The 19,574-nt window shown below is 51.6% G+C and overlaps 1 protein-coding gene across 1 annotated transcript in view; it reads right to left on the reverse strand.

Annotated features, from left to right (window-relative positions):
- SH3PXD2B (SH3 and PX domains 2B) overlaps positions 1 to 19,574 on the reverse strand; it is a gene marked incomplete at both ends in the record, with an annotated part of 66,980 nt that overhangs the window by 10,448 nt on the left and 36,958 nt on the right. The window contains 2 exons of the mRNA XM_009583540.1: positions 1,564 to 1,707; positions 8,533 to 8,558. Coding sequence (XP_009581835.1) covers positions 1,564 to 1,707; positions 8,533 to 8,558 — 170 coding nt within the window. The remainder of the gene's footprint in view (positions 1 to 1,563; positions 1,708 to 8,532; positions 8,559 to 19,574) is intronic.

Below are 19,574 nucleotides of genomic sequence, written 5' to 3' on the forward strand. Positions count from 1 at the left end.
CACAGCAGGCGGCTCAGCCAAGGGCTCCCACAAGCCAAAACCTTCCTCCAAACCACGAGCCTGGTGGGCTTTGCCTCCTCCTTGCTGCCTACACGGGAAGCTGGGGTGACCCCCAAAGCAACAGAGCCAAGCGCTATCCGAAAGGGAGCACAGACAGCAGCACGTGAGAATCGCAGCTGAATGATATCTGAACGTACGGTTCCCTCCCCATGAAAAATGGGAGAGGCTCTGAGAACTGAATGGCTCCGGCCACCGCGTTTGCTTTCCTTTTTGGTTCCCTCCCCACGAAAAATGGGAGAGGCTCTGAGAACTGAATGGCTCCGGCCACCGTGTTTGCTTTCCTTTTTTTTTTTTTTCCTTGCATGGTTCATTTTCCCTCAGTCTGGGTCAGCAAGCCCAGGCTAATTAGCAGAGATGAATACACTGTCTGCAAGTCGATAGCTGACTCCTGCTGCGCTCTCGCCTTCTTTACATTTGTGGAAACAGCAAATTTTAAAGGCTAAGAGCAAATGCAGGATTAAAACATGAGCTCTCCCAGCAGAAACCTAGCCAGCTCCATAGCGGCCACAAGCAATTCTGGGCCACCCTGGGTGTCCAATCAAAATAACGTGTGCTCCTCAGTTATTAAAAGCACAAGCTATTTGTGTCTTTAGGGGGAAAAAAATAAAGACCAAGTGTTATCCTCAGAAGTAGTGAGTCATTTAGAAAGACAACTAGATTGTCGGGGAGGGAATCAGCAACCACCTGCATGGAAAGGAAAATCAGGGCTGACATTTGATAAATAAATTATTTGCCATAGCTTTTGAATTGGTTGTGCTAATAGGTTTCACTTGCTTCAGGGTTGCTTTTATTTTCCTCATTCTCAAACATAGCTGCTGGTGCAACTAATCCTCTGGGGACCGGCTTTCCAGAATTTTAAAATCTATTTTCACGACTTATCGTTAAATCCCTACTAAGCAACTTCTGTTAAATTCAGGGAATAAATTCCCCTTTTCAACAAACTCCAGAAGTTGGGGCCACGATATGACTCGATCCCTTTGCAGAGGTTAAGAGCAAGTTTAAGTTTTGAAGCAAGTGAATAGCTCGGCTGCCTGCCCCGCTCCACGGCCGGGTGCTTCATTGTGTTCGGAGGCAGGAATTGCGACTGCACAATGGGGCTTTCATGGGCACCATGAGTGTGTCCCCCGCTGTCAATAAAACAAGTCTGCCAACTCCGGGAATGGCTTTTGTCCTCACGACCCATTGGCCAAGTTTTTCAGCATGAAGAAGCATAAAGTAGAGACTGTAAAAGATGGACGGCGCCTGGCGCTCAGCACACGGGCAATCAGACCCTTCCTTTAGAGACAGCCCCGAAGTCTTGTCCACACTCATACAGACAGCCTGCAGACTGAAGCTGCTTCCTCCACATCCCACCTCAACCGACCATCCAAGGACATCCCTGTGAAGTGCCTGGAGGCTGTTTTGCTTAAGGTCCTATTAGGAAAACACTGACAATAGAGGATTGCTATTCCTGCCCTTGCTCTGTGACGCAGAGCAGACCCGAAGCCCTCTGCCAAGCCAAACTCTCTGTACCTGATTCGTTCTTCTCAATGATATCCACCAACTGGCCCACGCACAAGCTGATCTCGGAGCTCTCCTGCTTCTGGTAGTCCGCCACCACGACATACTGCTCCAGCACCAAGGGGTCGACCGACGCAGAGTCAGCTCCTGCACAGGGAGGACAAGAACCGACCCGTGTGCTGGGGTCAGCATCAGCTCCTGAGAGCGTGGGCCACCACTCCCGAGCACCTGCTGGCCTGCGAGCAGCTCCAGGACACCCTGGGGACCCCAGCGTGAGAGACGTGAGCCAGAAACTTGGGCAGAGTGAGGAGGAGAGAGACCAAACCAGCAGCCAGGTGAGATGGGTACAGCCAGGTGAGACCTTTCACTTGCTACCCACCTTCCTGCTCACAGACAGAGCTGTCCAAGCAACCCCACCACCGCCATGGATGCGCACAGCAGCCTGGTCCCTGCTGTCGGAGGCCGAGGGGGCTCAGGGCAGTCTCCTGTGCACTGGCCCCAACGCATGGACCAGCTCAGACCCCAACTCAACCCCAAACCTGCAGCAAGTTTTGCTGGTCCTGCCTAAAGAGCCTGGACACCCAGGCGGAGGGGTGTTTGCAGGACAGAGAAGCATCCCCCTGTCATCATTGCCCTTAGGTATTTCAGTCACCTTCTCACAACGCGCCAGCACAGTTTGTTCTCTCTGCTATTTGCTCCACTAACTCTGCTCAGCTCCTGCTGCTGCTCCTGCTGCTGGAGATCCCAATTGCATGTCAGAAAAGAAAAAAGAAAAAAATACCCCAAGGAGGAGCAAAGGAGCAGGACTCACCAGGAGCAAAGCTTTCCTTTGGCCAGAAAGGGGCCTGACACCCGGAGCAGAGACGGGTGCGGCGGGGAGAGCCGGGTGCTGCGACAGTGGCTGCGCAGAGCCCGGGCAGGCTGCAGGTGGCACTGCGGGCTAAGGCCAGGGGACACCCGGGAGCCCCGCCAGCCCCTCCTCTGCCAGGGGACCAGCAGCGAGGCACAGCAGGGCAAGGCTGGCTTGTTATTTTCCAAGCACGTTTTCATTTAGGAGAGTGCTCTGGGTATAGATGCAACCCCTTCACTTGGCGCTGCTTGCTATGGTAGCACTGCAACAGAGGTTTCCACTCGCATCCCTCTCTGCTTTAGAAACATGGCCCCAAGGTTGTCCCTACACATTGAGCAAAGCCACCCTTTTCCCATACGTGCACAGAGGCTTGCTGTGTGGAGAGAGACCACAAAGGGACCCAGGGCTTTGCAGGTCCCCACGAGCAGGCACTGTGTGTGCTCAGTGCCGAGTCCAGCCTATTCAGCCCCACCGAGCAGGGCGTTTGCTCGGGCTCAGCCTCCTGCTAAACCAGCCACAAGGCATTCGGTTACCCAGAGCACCAGCAGCGCTTGCCCCATCTGCCTCCAAAAGCCTCCAAGAAGCAAAAAGGTGTCAGAAACTCTTGCCCACAACTCCCCTCCACCCTGAGCCCTGGCTCTGGCCTCCAACCCAACACTTTGCCTCGCGGCTTCACAACCTGTCAGATGAGGACACTATTATATTACCCCGTTCTCCCCAGGTGTGGTAAGAATTAATTAATATTTGCCAAGTGCTTTGGAAATAGGATAGTCTTAATTATTATAGCACAAGTGATACAGAAGAATCACACACCTGATCATGGGTGTTAAAAGTCAAATTTACAGGGACTGTGCATGTACTCTGAGCAGGGAGCCTCAAGTTTTGGGTCGGGGCAGAAATCACATCTGGCCCAGCCCTCTAACTGCTATGGCACGGCAGATACATGGGACAATTACCTCCTAGTCTCGAAAGGATGTGAGAAAAAAACGACAGAGTGATGGTCCCTTGGGATATAAAGGCAAAATGCAGCAAAGACAAATTCAGGCTACGTATCCAGAAGAAGTTTCTATGGGGAAGCGCACCTACACTGCAACGGTTCCCCCATCACAGCCTGACAAAAGATCTTTCCTATTGGGGAACCTATTGCAGGGCACAATCCTGCAATGAATGGAACAAGAGAGAGATGAGTAGAGATGGACAAGATCTAGCAGGTCTTCAGCAATCCTAGGATGCTCTGCTCCCCCACAGAGAAGTTCTCCTGTGCCCAAGGCCACAGCCTCTCAACTGGTTCTGAGAAAGACAGACCACAACAAAGATTTAAATGAACAATGTATCTTCAGGATAGTCTTATTTAAAAGAAGAGGAGGCAAATTGTCCATGTTATTCTGCTATAAACAGCACTATGCAGAGCTCCAGGTGAGCTGGCCAAGTACAGAGGATCTGTTACCGCTAATGAAAGCTTCCTGCATGCCAAAACCCAGAGGTGGGGCACCAGACAATTAAAAATAGCTCTCTAAAGTGAATGGTGAATGCTAGGACTATCTGTTCAACTAGCTCAATTAAAGGTTTGTGCTTAAAGTGATCAGAGGATCTACCCAGCCCCTGAGAGAAGAATAACAGCTATAGGAAGAGAGAAGTACTCTCCTTTCTGCCTCCCTTGCTATAATGACACCCATTGCTCTGAGGCTATTTATAGGTTCAACAGGCAATTCTGGATCCTCCAATGTACCTATTAAACCAGCAACAGAAGCGGTAAACTGAGCTTGGAGGAAGAAGTAGGAGTTAATTTCAGGAGCGTCTTCACCTGGCATAATTGTCCTTAACCACAAAAATATACACTCAGGTTAACAACAAAACATCCTATTTATGGGCAGACTTAGTCTCTTAAAAATAGCAATGGTGTAAACCTTACCATCTAAGATGAGAGACAGTACTAAAGCTCTGCAGGTGGGGAGGGGAGGAAGCATTAGTACAGTCCAGAGCCCACAAGAGTGAGTTTTGCAGACAGCCGTAGGCAGGAGCACAGACTGTGTATCCTGAACACCCCTCACTTGTGAGTGAGACTGTCACAAACGTGGCCTAGAGAAGGGATGTGCATTGAGTCAAGAGACCACTGAGGTCCTTGGACTGGACTTGCAGAACTGATGCTTGCCGTGGAGAGCCACCAGGGAGATGCACTCAGCTCTGCAGGCAGGACCAGGCAGAAGCTGCCTCCAGGCAGTGCACATCTCAGCTACCAACCCAAGGACTGCTCAGGGCAGTGACCTTGCTCTCAAGACACGTCACATATGAGTGATGGGTCAGCCCGTAAATCTTTGCAGGTTTTGTTTGACCAGGAACTTGGCCATTCACCCAAAGTGCTGAGATGTATAAAAGCAGGTAGGAAATCTCACAAATACAGAGTTGCTTGCAACATTTCCAGCCTTGCCAATTTCAGGCTTTGCAGTATCAGTGCCAAAAGTGAGGACTTTCTTATGGGGCTTGGACACTGATGCCTCCAGAGGGAAACAAAGAGTTCGGGACTGTAATAAAAGAGGGGGCACGGGTATTTGTTTTTGAAGCCTGCCCTTGCTGTACACTCTAGCCCCTGCCTAATGCACCTTCCAAAAATGTTATGCTTTATCCAACTTTGGATAAAGTTTCTTCCTCCTAGTCCTCTGGCCTGTGCTAATCTGTCCCATGCTCTCAGGACAGCCCCTCCTCCCCCAGATCTGATGAGTTTGTGAAGATCAGTACTGCAAAAGTGGGTTTCTTCCTGCTCTCACGTGAAATGGACACTAGACGTTGCGCTGTGCTCTTTGCAAGCCCTCTCATCTCTCCAGGGATTTTTCCAGAACTGGAAAATAATCACATGGAAATACCATTCACCAGTGGAGTTTTAGAAAGGTCCCCTATGGCTGCTGTAAGATATGACAGCTGTGTTTTCACTGTCTCTCATTAGGCTGAATACTGTGGTTTGGGGTCTCTACGCCATTGCAGGCACATTACATAGCACAGCAAAAGGGATGTGGCCACACAAGAAAGCATCTAAAATAAAACTGGCAGGGGGATATTGGAGCTCTGTGCCAGCCTCCTTGGGCAGCTCCACCCAAATATAAACTCTGGAGACAGTTTCAGGTTCCCCTGCAGCAAGTTAGTGCTGCAACGAAGCCATGACTCTCCATCTGTGCTTTCTGTTGAACTGCGAGAGGAGGAGTGAATAGAAACCCTCAAAACAGTCTCGGGAACTGATATGATGACTACTTTTAGACGTACCTAAATCAGTGGCCAAGTCAATCTTCAGAGCTTGGGGAATAATCCACCCCCCTGCAAGCTGCAGGCTGTACGGAGCCTGGGCCCATGCCTAAAGCTCACAGACACGGGGGATTACAAATACTGGTAAAAAAACTCAGCAGAGGAAGCAGACTTTATTTGCAATGCTCACTTACACCAGGCCCTCCTCGCAACAGCAAATGTCACTTGAGTCTCTTGGTCACCACAGGAGGCTGAGGGCAGGCAGCACTTTAACCCACTTTGCATCCCAGTGTTTGCCTAAATCCCATTTCAAAACAGGGTTTGCTGCGCCAGGAGCTCTTTCCAACGCTCTGCTGAAGAGCAGCTCACCCGCTCTCTGGCAATGGTGGGAGAAATAAGCAACTGGGAAACAATTCTCTCTGGTTTCATTTCCGAACAGCTATTGCTTGCCCCCTCCTCAGGGAGATCGCCTATTGAAAGAGTCTTTTTTGTGCCTTGCTGCATATTTGCTACCTCAAAGCAGGCCTGGCCTGAGGAACCGGTCAACCATCAGGGACTTCCACAAGGTAGAAGAAGATTCGGGGTGACAGAAGCAGAACCAAACCGTTTCTGCTGCCAGCAAATGCAAGACAGTGAGAGGAGTCTCTGAACACATCTGGCACAAGGCATCGGCCCTTTGTAACTTTACTGCACGCAAACATCTTTCCCTGATGGCTACTGCACATGTGCCAGGTGCCATGGGCAAAACATCGCATCCTGCCCTGCCAGGGCAGGCTCTGGCTTGGATGTTACCCAAACTCCCTGTTCCCTCCCTCTCAACGGTACTAAGCAAACAGCATCCCAAAGAGCATTTTCTCTTTGACCTCAGCAACATCCCTGTATCACGTATAAACCTGCCATGCCAACAGGTCGGCAGAATGAAGCTGCCCATAAACCTGCAGTGGGAAGGCAGGACAAAGCTGTGTACACAAAGAGGAGAAAAGCTCCTGCTTCTCTAGCAGTCAGCATCCTTAAATTGAATTCTGCCCTCAAAGAACTGAGTTATGCAGCAGAAATTTTCTTCCTCTTCTCCTAAACGCTGGAGAAGTCTTCTTTTCTCTTGCCTAACATAAGTGGACTGGGTTCAAAGTGATCTAAACACACACTGATCTCACAGGGAAGCATAACACCTTTCCCTTATTCACCAAATGTTCCTCCTGAGACAGCACACAAGTGAAGTTTTCAAGACGAGGGAAATTGTATCTTTATTTTACCTCTGTTTTATCAGAAGAGAGAAGGAAAAAAATCACAGCCTGTTTTTGTCCCCACCCACAGCCAGAGACTTCTCTCTGCCTCCAAAGCTAGTTGAAGACCACCACTTCAGCACAAGAAAGCTAGTAAAACAACTGCAGTCTGTGCTTGCAAATGGCTCATGAGAGCTATAAAATGACCATCCCAAGGTCCAGCTTTGACAGACACACCTTGCAGCAGTCAGAGTTTGAGGAGAAAATGTTGTCTGAAGGTTTTAACTATACTGGTAAACCCATGCCAGTCAATCAGGAGAGCACCCAGTTATGACCCGTCCATGAGAACACAGCAAAACCAGGAGCCACTGTTCAAGCAGACAATATCTGAGCTTTTCATATACATCCTACAACTAGTCTCCGGTAAGAAACTGGGACACCATCAGTTCTTGAAGGAGGGATGCCCTGCAGATCCAGTAGAAAAGAAAGTAGAATTAAGTCTCTGAGTCTCTCCTGTAGCTTTTCTCTCTCCTCCGAGAGGAACCCACTCATCTACAAGTGAATTTGCTTACACAGCTTATGGCAAAAGCCAAAAACTTTTCCATAACCTATTTCAGCAGAATCTCCATCCAGCCAAGACTCAGACCTTCCTTCCCAAAGACTCTCACGCTATTTTTATACCTTCTGTGGCTCCAGTAGCTGAAAGATGCCCTCCCTAACCCACAGACTGAAGACTCTTCCCCTCCTCTCTCCTTCTCCTCTTTCTGGGAAGCTCAGATAACTGCTAAAACACACCAACTAGGGGGTCTTTCAGAGATGTTCCCCTCTCTTGAGGAGCAGGGGTAGAGCATCCCAGATCCAACCATCCACCCAAAGGGTCCCAGCTGGTGCAATCACAAAGCAGAACATACTGCTGCATCGGGAGACTTTCAACCTCACACTGACCACCACACAGTTCAGACCCTCCTTCAGACTTGGGAAATTTTGCATCCCCATCCTCCCCATCCTCCTTCAGACGAAGCCCTGCCCTTCACCCAAGACCTATGACACAGCCCCTGCATGCGGAGCTGTACTGACAGCCAAGCGCCAGTCCCGAGCCCGCCGTACCTCCTCTTCACCAGACACCACAGAAAGCTACAGGGGACGTGACAGCTTCTTGCAAGGGGCTTGCCCACCCAGCCCGAGCAGGTGTCCCCCCGGCGAAAGGCAAAGCGAGAGCAAGGGCCAGGTAGCGAGCGGCTGTTACTACCTCTCTGCAGGAAAGAGGCCGTTCTCTGGATAAACCCTGATGGAGGAACAAAACGACGGGAGACAAGGCATGAGGTGGGGAGGAAAATGAACAAGGGGATGGCAGCAACAGTGGCAACGACTCGATTAACGAGTGAACAGGGAGGCCAGCACAGCATGGAGAACTGCGGGCATCCGTCCCACCTTTGGGAGCACCACGGGAGGTACAGGGGGACATGAGACTGCGACTTGGAGGCTGCAGTGAAACCCTGGGTGGATGGAGGGGGCACGCCGTGTCACGAAGCCCCACATCCCACAGGGAAGCACAGCCAGGGGTTGGCCTGCCATGGGGCTGGACCCTTGTCCCACCCCAGGAGACCATGGCTATGGGTGAAAGGAGGAGCTGGTGGAACCGGTGGAGAGGAAAGGAGTCCTTACCAGACCTCTTCTTTCCAATGGGCTCCCTGAAAAAGAGAAGGAAGACAAAAAAAAAGGTAGTTGGGTTAGTCGTTGGCCAAACGACAAATCCGCGCAGGAAAGCACAGCAGTGCTGGCCCCGGTGAGGCCACTGACCTCCCTCAACCAACTAATGTCCCCACGGGTGACATGGGGCATCACCCGCCTTGCAAACAGCCCGTCTCTCCCCTCCTCATTTAGTAATTTAAGGCTTTCGTCTTTCCCAGGGTGCTTGGCTTGGACTCCTCAGTGGATTGGTGTGACAGCCACAACTCCCACCATGTCACTTGGCAAAGGCGGGTGGATTGGGATGATCTGGCAGCAGAGTCAGGAGCTGCGGAAGCCCAAACCCCCAGAACTGCTCCCAGCACAGACCACAGCTCCCACAGAAGTGGGCACCACTTTGAAGACAGACAAAGAGGGAAATACTGAAGTTCCTCCGCGTCCTGCACCTCTCTCAGGGACAAGGATGGGGAGTGGTTGGGGAAGGGGTAAACATTTATACCCCAAAACAGAACAAGTCATTAAAGTGTTGTACAAAGGATGAACACCAGGGCTGGGCAACAAAGTGCCTCCAGGACAGAGCAAGCAGGAGCTATTGGTGGTTATGAGGAGGCAATGAGGTAGCTTCAGCCCAAGTCCTCTTGCTACAGCCAGCACTGGCCACACCACTGATGAGATGGGTTAGAAACCACAGGTCCTGGGTCCCCTCTCTTATCTGAATGTTGCCAAGAAACATGGCTGCTGAACAACCTCAAACCCAGGGCACAAGCACAACCCTCTTCAGGCACAATGAAATCTCGGGCATTTCATGATTAAAAAACAAACACAAATCAAAGAAAATATGGGCCCAGAAAAGCCTCAAAAAATCATGGGTAACAAACCAAGACACCCAACCAGCCTGAAACCCAAACAAATGCACCAGCTCTGCCCCCAGCCCAACCACAGCGGTCCATGTTGCTACAAAAGGGCTCTCAACACTTTCACATAATTCACCGCTGTGGCCTTGAAATGCTGCTGTAGTGTGGGGCGATGGTAACCTGCTCTCTGTTCACTTATGGAGGAGACTGCTTTCCCCACTCCTCAAACTCACACGTGTGACAGATCAAGACCATCTGGCCAAGATGAAATATTCTGGTACCAGGAGACATGCATTGATCCCTGTTACTTCCAGGAAGAGTAACAAGCACAGAGCAGGCACTGGAGCTTCCAAGGAGGAAAACATTCACCTGATGGTAAGGGGACCCTCCTGAGGCTTCAAGCTGCCCGACCACTGCTTGGAAAGGTGGCTGGACCAGCCCAGATGGACCCCAGGAGCCCCTTCATCTGCTTATCAAGTCCACTGGCAAAACAACCTTTTCCCCTCCCTCCCTTTTGTTTTCAGGCCAAGCAGAGAAACCCCTCCATGCTCAGCAAGAAAGCCAGCCAGAGCTGGGCTACGCTTTGTTCTCCTTCAAGCTTATCTGCATTTTCAGACCATAATTACTGCAGACATTTTATTCCCCTAGAGCGATGAGGTGATGCTGGCACCTGGCTTCAAAGACTGCCCATCCATCCTGGCAATGCCTTATCCTCCCGCTCCCCCTTTGCCTTTGCACCTTAAACCTCTGATGCTCATCCATGGAGCTATCAATAAAAATAAATGAAATGCAACAAAGATGGACTAGAAACAAATGGAACATTATTATCTAGAAACTGGAGACTATCTGTTAAGTTCAGAGACCACAGAACTGTGCAAAGACCTGAATACCATGTCCCAGGTGTAGAGACCAATGGAGGAATCTACTGGACAGAGCATCCCAAAGACATTTCTAAACAGAGACACATTGTAGAGCTAAATCAGAGTTTATCAATAAGCCCCATTAAATTTACCCCAGCTCAGTGGTATGGCAGGGAAGAGAGGTGAAGCAAGGCCAGATGAGCACGTTGGAGACCAGCAGGTGGGCACGGCACCCTTGTGCTGACAGAAGGGCGCTGATGGAAATAACTGTTGTTTTTCCCCTACCATCTGCTAAACCTATTACTGTAACTCATCCCCCTGCTTCCTTTCACCGGCTGCTCTGTCTGAGTGAGGGGGCAAGGAAGGAGCTGCAATTTCACTTTGTTGCTGGGTTGTTCCTGGCACAGATACAAAGAGCTGCAGGTCTGAAGACCAGCAGCCCCAGCCCACCACCTCAGAGGGGACAAGAGCTCAGACAAGACAGGAAACAGCAATAAACTCCCGGCAGCATCTCCTCCTCCTCCATTCCCGGTGGGCCAGAGAAAGGCACGCAGCAGAGCTTGCATGCACGGCTTCCTGGAAACCAGTGGCTCCAGAAGAAGAGAAGGAAAGGCCACTCTGCCTTCCACTGTGAAACTCATTTAGCTCTCACCCCCACAACAGCCAGGCTATGCAGATGAACCAGGCAGTCATAGAATCATAGAATCATAGAATTATTAAGGTTGGAAAAGACCTCTAAGATCATCAAGTCCAACCGTCAACCCAACACCACCATGCCCACTAAACCATGTCCCTAAGCGCCACATCGACACATCTTTTAAATACTTCCAGGGATGGTGACTCCACCACTTCCCTGGGCAGCCTGTTCCAAGGCCTGACCACTCTTTCAGTAAAGAAGTTTTTCCTAATGTCCAGTCTAAACCTCCCCTGGCGCAACTTGAGGCCATTTCCTCTTGTCCTGTCGCTGGTTACTTGGGAGAAGAGACCAACACCCACCTCACTACAACCTCCTTTCAGGTAGTTGTAGAGCGCGATGAGGTCTCCCCTCAGCCTCCTCTTCTCCAGACTAAACAGTCCCAGTTCCCTCAGCCACTCCTCATAAGACTTGTTCTCCAGACCCTTCACAGACCAGTCACAGCACAATTACACCGATACACAACTGTAACTGTGTGCCATCAATCAGCCCTACAAAGCTGCCCAGGTGGTAGAACCCAGGACCGGTTCTCCAGCTGCTTCCCAGGACTTTCCCAGCTCCTTGTCAGGGACACTGAAGGTAAGGGTTCCTGTGTGACCAGAGTCTCACTTAAAGCACTGAGCCAACAAGACAGTCTCAGGGTGCAGTGGCCTCAGTTCAGTGTCCTTCAAGAACCTAATAATCCCCCAGTGCAAACCTGAAAGGAAACTTTTACACATGGAGAACTCTTAGCACCAATTAATAATCCCCATGCCACTTTTTTTTAGGAAAAGCGAGTCGGGTTTCTCAAGCATCTTCTCTAGTGTATCAGACGGCATCCCTCTGGATCCAGCGATGGGAGGGAGTGAGATGGGGAGCGCAAGGCTCTGGCGAGGGCATGAGGCAAAGCTAACAGCTTGGGAGGTAGGTTCAGAACAAACAGAAGCTGGCTGTTCTTCAGCAATATGTAGGTGAGCTGTTGAACTCCTTACTGCAGGATATTTCGGACACTGAAAGTCTTCATGGGCTTATGGGGTCAAACTCAGGAAAGAAATGTTAATTAAAAACCATTAATTATAAAACCAGGAAAACCCTAAAGGCTGGGACAGTGTCTACAGAAGAACTGTTACACACTTGCTTGACTTTAAACTCTTTCCTAAGGCACTCACACTTGGTGGCTGCTAAGCTAGGCAGACCGTGATGTGCTGCAGGGAGGTGGCTCTGAGGTTGCCACGCAGAAGAACCCACCTTGCAGTGGGACTCGCAGGAGGAAGGTGTCCCGACACGCAGCTCGGGGACCTCAGCGCCACCCCTGCCCTGACCACAGCCCTGACCACAGCCAGCTCACGGAGCTGGAGAGGGACAGTGCAACACCAATGCAAGGAAGACAACTCCAGCCGCTGCAAAGCCAACCACACAAGATGAGATGGATCTGAGGTCACCATTCCAAGAAAACATCTCCCGCAGAAAAAATCTAGCTCTTGTAAAAAAAATCCTTCCGTAATACAGTAATGCCATCAAAACAGCTGTCAGGAGGTAGTTAATCTTGTAAGTATTCAGCAAGGTTGGGGATGTTAGCAAAGTTTATGCAGGCAAGAGAGACTGAGAACAGGGGTACAACAGAGCTCTTGTTTGGGAGAACTGATGTTTAGCAAATGCTCCACCGAGCACTGAATGGAGCCCCTGTCCCCTGTGCTGCAGTGCCCGTGCCATCCCTGTGTTTAACCACTGGAGAGTTGGCCAAGCTGAACCTTCGGGCTCAGAAAGCTGCCCTGTTAGCACAGAAAATCAAGTCCATGCAAGGGGCTTGCACTAGCACAAAGCATATTTTTGCAAAGTGGATTCAACCCCTCTGATATTTCTGTCTGCTGTCATCTAGGAAAGACAGTTCTCAGCAGAGTAAAGGAGATGACTATTTTGGAGCTGAGATCCAGCCCGAGCTCCTGGTGAATCTGCACGTAGGCACCAGCAGAACTGCAAAACAAATGATTCATTATACAAGGTGTTATTTGTCTGGATAGCGGGACACAGCTCAAAAGCCACAAGCCAGCAAGCACCCTTATCCAAACCAACATCCATCAACTCAGGGATCTCTAGTTTACCAGCAAAAGTTCCTGGAATGGTTTCCTAGATGGGGCAGCCACTCCATCTTGGAGCAGGGACCTGAGCCTCCCCTTTTTCTATTAAATCCCCTCTCACCTGGCCCAGGAGTTCATGCCCCTGTTACCCCCCAAACACCACACAAGGGTGACAAGGAAAACGTTTGCTCCTGGCACAGCTCAACTACGAGGAAAGGTAAGCACACGGAAAGCTACAGGGAAGCAGGAAGAGAAGAGACTTGCTTCTGGAAAACACTGGCTACGAGTTTGCACTTCCAAAACAAGGAAAGGAACAGGGAAAAAAGGGAAAGGAACACATTTGGTCCCTGCTGCAATGATGGAAACACGTTTCTGCCCAGCGTCTGCTTCTGGCGCTTTGGACCAAACAGAAATCTTTTACCCACCGATGGCTGCCAGCACCGTGGCCTTAAGCAGGACCTTTCAATTAGCCCATATGGGAGACAAGCTGGCACAGTCAGATCACATCAGGGCTGATTCTCGTTTTAGCCCAGTTCTCCCTTCTCTGATTTATTGGGGCTGGTGCCTGCCTGGAGTCTCTGTCAGTCTGTGTGCGGGAAGCAATCCATTACTGCAACTGCCAGTGCCACCCCCACCTAACCGCACATCACCAGGGCTTCGGTATAAATAGAAAAATGATACACTGCTGAAGTTGCTGCAGGCATAACCTCGTTAGCAGCATACGCTTCCTCATCTGGTCAGGTCCCAGCTCATTATCATGCACCTTCCAGCCCAGAGAGCACAGGCAGCCCCCAGCCATCACAGCCCTTTGCTGATTCAGCAGAGCTGGGATTCAGCCCCCACACAGGACCTGGGTCCTGCCTGTCCGCCTTCTCCCACCGATGATGCTTGCCCTGGCGCGCGGCAGGGAAGAGCAGGGTTACTCCCTCTGCACTTGGTCCTCCACCCCAGCAAGGAAAACATCCACAGCAGCAGAGCTGAACTGCCCTTGAAACACTCCAAAATCATCTCCCTTTGGCCAAGGGCTGTTTGGGAGAAATTGCAGGAAACAGAGGATACCCACACGTACATAAAGGAAGGAAGAAAATCATTTTTAAAAGCTGTCCCAGGCTTTGGCTGCCATCAGCGGCCCTGCTGCAAGTGGAGTTTGCCCAGGGTGTGTTTGCCCAGAGGAGCTGCAATGCTGCAGCCGCACGCGGCAGCCAAAGTAACAGCGACATTTTGCTGGTGCCCTGGGGGAACAAAGAGCTCCGGCATGCCAGGCTTCTGGGAGGAAGGAGAAAAGGAGCCATTCTCCAGTAAGCTGGGAGAAGGAGGGGAAGAGAGGCAGCCCCGTTGCCAGGGGTATGGAAACTGCAGTGACACTTTTGCTCCTGCCGTGTGGTGGCACATGCCAGGTGGGCTCCAGGCCACTGCGGAGGGACCCTGGCCCTGAGCACTGCTCACGCTTCCCGGCAGGCAGGAGCAAAGCACAGACCAGTACCTTGGATCAAAATCCTCAGGGAGGCTTCGTGCCTGCCTACAGCTCAGTGCCAGAGCTGGAAGACATCACTGGAATGAAAATGTAGTTCCTCAGTGCTTCCTCTCTCCACTTTCAACATCTTTGAGATGTATAACCATAAACTGTGGCAGCAGAACCTGCGGCCACCACGACCCAGGAGTGCAGGGAAGCTGGGGCAGGGATCCACTGCTGTGAGGGGGACCTGTGTTCGCAGATCAAGGCCAGAGGGACACCTCCCCGCCTGCCTGGGCTGCCTTCCTGCCAGGAGAGGACCAAGCCCCAGAGGCCACCTTCTAAAGCAGAGCACAGCCCCGCAGCAACGCCACTGACTGAGACGGCGGCAGGGAATGCCACCCACTCTCACTTCACGCCAACCGCTTTGAAGATCAGCTCAACTGGAAAGCAGCAGCCCAAGCGATGTGCGCAATGCCTTTCCTGGAGGATGTTTGCTTAGCGGCGGCAGGAGGTTTCTCATCCATCTGCAGACTAGGCAAGTCAGACACAGGGTTTTTCTAGTTCCCACTACCCCACGGCCCACCCAGCAGGCGGAAAGCACTGCTCCCAGTACACCTATTTGGGTGGTAGCAGCTGGGAAAGCCAAGCAACCTCAGCGAGCAGGGAGGAACAGCAGCTGAAGTTCACCAGCCAAAGCCTCAGCTGGGGTGTCCAAAGACAGGACGGGCACAGATGTAATCCCAGGTGCCGCAGCCTCCGCTGAGACACGGGCTCCACCTCTATCATCTGCTCTTGTAGAGGTCATGAGCCCTTAAACCCTGTCGTGGTTTAACCCCAGCCAGCAACTAAACACCACGCAGCCGCTCGCTCACTTCCCCGCTTCCGGTCGGATGGGGGAGAGGATCGGGAGGGTAAAAGTGAGAAAACTCGTGGGTTGAAATAAAACAAAGCAGATCAGTAGTAATAATAACAACAACAATAATAGAATATACAAAGCAGGCGATGCACAATGCAACTGCCATCGTGCCGCGCGCCCCCCCCCCGCCCGGCCCGGGAGCCACAAATCCCCCTTCCCGGACCACGCCTCCTAGTTTATATACTGAGCATGACGTCATATGGTATGGAATACCCCATCGGCCAGCTGGGTTAGCTGTCCTGGCTATGTTCCCTCCCAGCTTCTCGTGCACCCGGCAGAGCATGGGAAGCCGAAAAGTCCTTGACCATATAAGCACTATTTAGCAACCATTAAAGCATCAATGTGCCATCAACATTCCTCTCATACCAAACCCAAAACAGAGCACCACACCAGCTACTAGAAAGAAAATTAACTCTATCCCAGCCCAAACCAGGACACAAGCCTTCAGAGAGTCCTGGTGCCAGGACTGCTGCCCACCCCAATCCTGCGCTAAGCCTCCACGTGCTGTCCGGGCAGCCAGGGAGCCCACGCCAGCCTTTCGGCCCTGCCCACCTTTTGCTTGCCTGACAGACCCAGCACATAAGGATGAAGATACTTTAGAGAAGAGGAATTTATGCCTTTAAAGACATCAGGACCTCCTGAAGCCAGTAGCTTTCAAACTGTGAATCCACAGCCCCCAGAGGGAGCAAGGAGGGGTGCTCGAGGAGATCTTTTAAGCATGTTAAGAGATAGTAAATTTGCTCTACAGGTGCCTGTGCCCCCAGTGGGGAAAAAAAAAAAAAATCGGGTTCATAAGCTAAAAGGTTCAAAAAAACAACTTTAAGTGTCTTACATATGATGGGATGCTTAGCTACCAAAAAGAAAACAATGAAAGATGCTTTTAATGGAAGAAGCTTCTCACGGGCAGGGGTACCTCCCGTGCAGAGGACAGCAGCTCCGCAGCCCCTAGGAAGCAGCACGATGACGGCCCCTTCCCCAGCACACCCCACTTGTACACTGTGGGCAATTATTAAATAACCACTTAGGATCTCGCTTCACTACGGAGTTAACCTGGGCTCCCGCATGTCGCAGAGCCGAAATTCAGCTGGCGAGGAGAGTTAGCAGCTGAATGCCTTGACTCAGCAGTGGCTTTGTGCCCAGCTGTTCAGACTTCCCCAGCCTTATTCCAGAAACTCTCTGCTGTGGCTAAAAACGGCTTTAAATTGAAAAAGGGTGGATGGGACGTAAGGGGGGTGCATACAGCAACTTCCCACCTCAGCAGTCGAGCATCCTGCTGCTGGTCAGACCTGCTGAGATATGTGGGGAGCCGGAATTTGATGATTTCTCTCCTTTGAAATTATAGTTTTCATAGGGCTTCCATCCAACACCAGGGAGAAAAATCCCACATCCCCACAGATTGCTAACTTTCCGGAGGATTTCTCTTCCCATTTCTCTTCTCGCTCTGCCCTCCCACCACTGCTCTGTAGAGTCACCTCTTCCCAAATGTAACCAAACCTCCGGATTACAGCCACACTCCGACCCACCACCAGGCAGCCCTCCGAGGTGGAAGCAGTTGAGTTATCCCAGCCCAGAGCTTGCTGGACAGGGATCCACATCACGAAAGCCACCGATCATCCCTGCCAGTGGAAACACCACAACCTCAAACCGCTCTCCTGTTTGAAGTGGTCCCTCCGGGCAGGAGGACACTGGAAAGTTGGCAGGCGTGTGTGGAGGGGATGGAGGAAGGGCTTCACCTCCCTCTTCCACCCCCCAACTGCTGGAGACTCGTGTCTCAGCTCCGCTTTCAGCTGTGATCTACCGCCCAACTGGAAACGATGGGGGAAAAAGGACGCACAAAGTCAGCATTTGACTCTTTCACTCTCCGCTCAGTCCTCGTCCGTTTGATCTCCCTTTGCGCATGCCAGCGGCAGGGCTGGGGCTTGTAGAGCAGGCGAGAAATGGAGAAGGGCTGAGGAACCCAGGTTGCAGGCCTGGTAGCTACCAGCAACCTGGTTTTGTTGGTGCTCCCAACACTGGCAAAGGGGCACCAAAGGGAGCTGCGCTGCGGGAAAGCAGAAGGAAAGCCCTGGCTCAGCCCAGGAAGAGCTCCAGCGCTGGGGAAAGCAGACACCACAGGGGCCTGGAGTTAGATGCATGGGCTGTCTAACCTCCTCTTTCCATTCCCAAACACTGCCAGATCCAAGGACTAAATTCATCCTTTGTAGTTAAACTCAGAGCTCCTCAGGCTGCAGTCAGCTATGGCCCCTGAAAGCAGTTTCACATTTTGGGGTGATGTGAGTTAGGTGGATCCTCTACCCGTGCCCCAGAAAAAAAACAAGCAGAGGGTGCATCCAACAGCACCCAAAGACACGTCCCCTTCACTGCCACCAGCTGCCGCTCCTGTGGGCGTGCTGCGACCCGAGGTGTCAGCTGGGGAAGCCGAGGTGAGGGACAGGGAGCAGGAAGGGTCCCGGCCACGGTGCCAGGAGAGCGGCTGCTTGGCTTGGCACCGAGCACACTGACCAGTCCCTTTTCCCTCCCTCATTCCCGCCTTTCAGCCACCCAGCATAAAAAGCTGCCTCTTTTTTTTTTCACTCCGTTCATGGCCTGGCTCCCTTTCAAATTCCCGGGGAAAAGTATTTATCTGCAGGATGAATGATGACATCCGGCCAAACCCCAGACACGCCATCACGTCTGATCCAGCCCAGCCGTCTATCACAGCTCTCATCTCGTTATTGGTAAGCTGGCGGCCTGCCAGAACTCGGGGCTCGGGAAAGGGCTCCCACCAATCTCTCCAGAGGAGAGAGTCAAGGACTTTTATTAATTAGCATTTTGAATTGCAGCTAATAAATACCCCTCTGGCATTCAGGCTGGGATAGGAAACAGAACAGAGACGTCCTTGAGATGCTGTAGCATTTCGCTGCTGGAGGCAAATGGACAAGAGTCATCCGCTAAGTCCTCCTGCGTGCTGCAAGCTCACCTCTCCTCCCCGGAGAGGAGCAGGCAGCGGGACGGAGCACGAACCACTGCTGGATTCAGTGGTGCATCACCCGCTTGCCCATCCAGCACTGCAATGGCCAAACACTCACAAACACATGGCAATTTTGCAGTGAGTGCAATTTTGCACCCGGGAGCTGCTCAGCACCCAAAGGTCTCCACATCTGAATGTGCTCCTTGTTCTGGCCATAGCCCCCACCCCGCCTGATTTCTGGCTCAGTCTACAAGACAAAATAAAGGTGAAGAAACTGGGTGCAAGACTGAAGCCGCCCTTCAATCCACCACGTGTGACGGTGCCTCAGCTACGGGTGGATTCAATAAGCGACTCCCTTTGCAACGCAGCTCACCACCCTCTCATGCAGGGCGCCAAGACTCATGCACAGGAAGCCCCCCACATCCCAAAACAGCCCCGGGGGCTGTTAACCCCTGCGATAAACCCCCACCCAATGTCCTTGCAAGCTCATCTTTTCCTTGTGTCTCTTGCTTGTCCCTGAGGTGCCGCCTTCGCTGAGGGATGGCAGCCGGGGTGGCAGGTTAAGTGGTGAGCAATAGCTGGGCAGGACGGATGAGAGCACCAGCCGACAGCCAGCAATTAGTTAATGGGCTTTGGGGCCCTCAGACCAATCTCATCAAGTGACCGTGAGCTGCAGGAGGAATGATGACAGGCCAAGCAAATAGAGACAGGAGCCAAAGGAGGAAAGCAGGAACGGGGGGAAGGGGGAATTAAGAGAGGGAATGAAAAAAATCAAAAACCCAGGGAGAATATATAGTCCACAGAAGCATAATACTCAGCTGGAAACCTGAAAGGCTCAGTGTTGCTGCTCAGAGGAGAAAAACAAAATCCTTTATCTACTTCCACACCCTTCCAATACAGAATGATGTCAAATCAATTTACTGCCTCTCCTCTCACAATTAATCAAGCCTCCTCCATTGCTCAACCTTTGGTAGAGCCACACATCGTGTCACATGCAGGATAAAAAGAGAGAGCAGCATAGCAGGAGATGGAGGCGGCTGCTCAGATTTATGCTGCTTGTGATTAGTAAGAGATGGGTGGCTCCTGGCCAAAGTAGCTCATAGTCACAAGACTTATAACCACACAGAGTTGCGTAAGGCACGCGAGATTCCTTGCAAACGTTCCTTGTTTTCCATGGAAAGACTCCGGAACATTGTTACGGATAGGGCTCATGGACATGGCTAAGGGGAAG

Source organism: Fulmarus glacialis, unplaced genomic scaffold (genome assembly GCF_000690835.1).
Source record: "Fulmarus glacialis isolate BGI_N327 unplaced genomic scaffold, ASM69083v1 scaffold14260, whole genome shotgun sequence".
NCBI lineage: Eukaryota > Metazoa > Chordata > Aves > Procellariiformes > Procellariidae > Fulmarus > Fulmarus glacialis.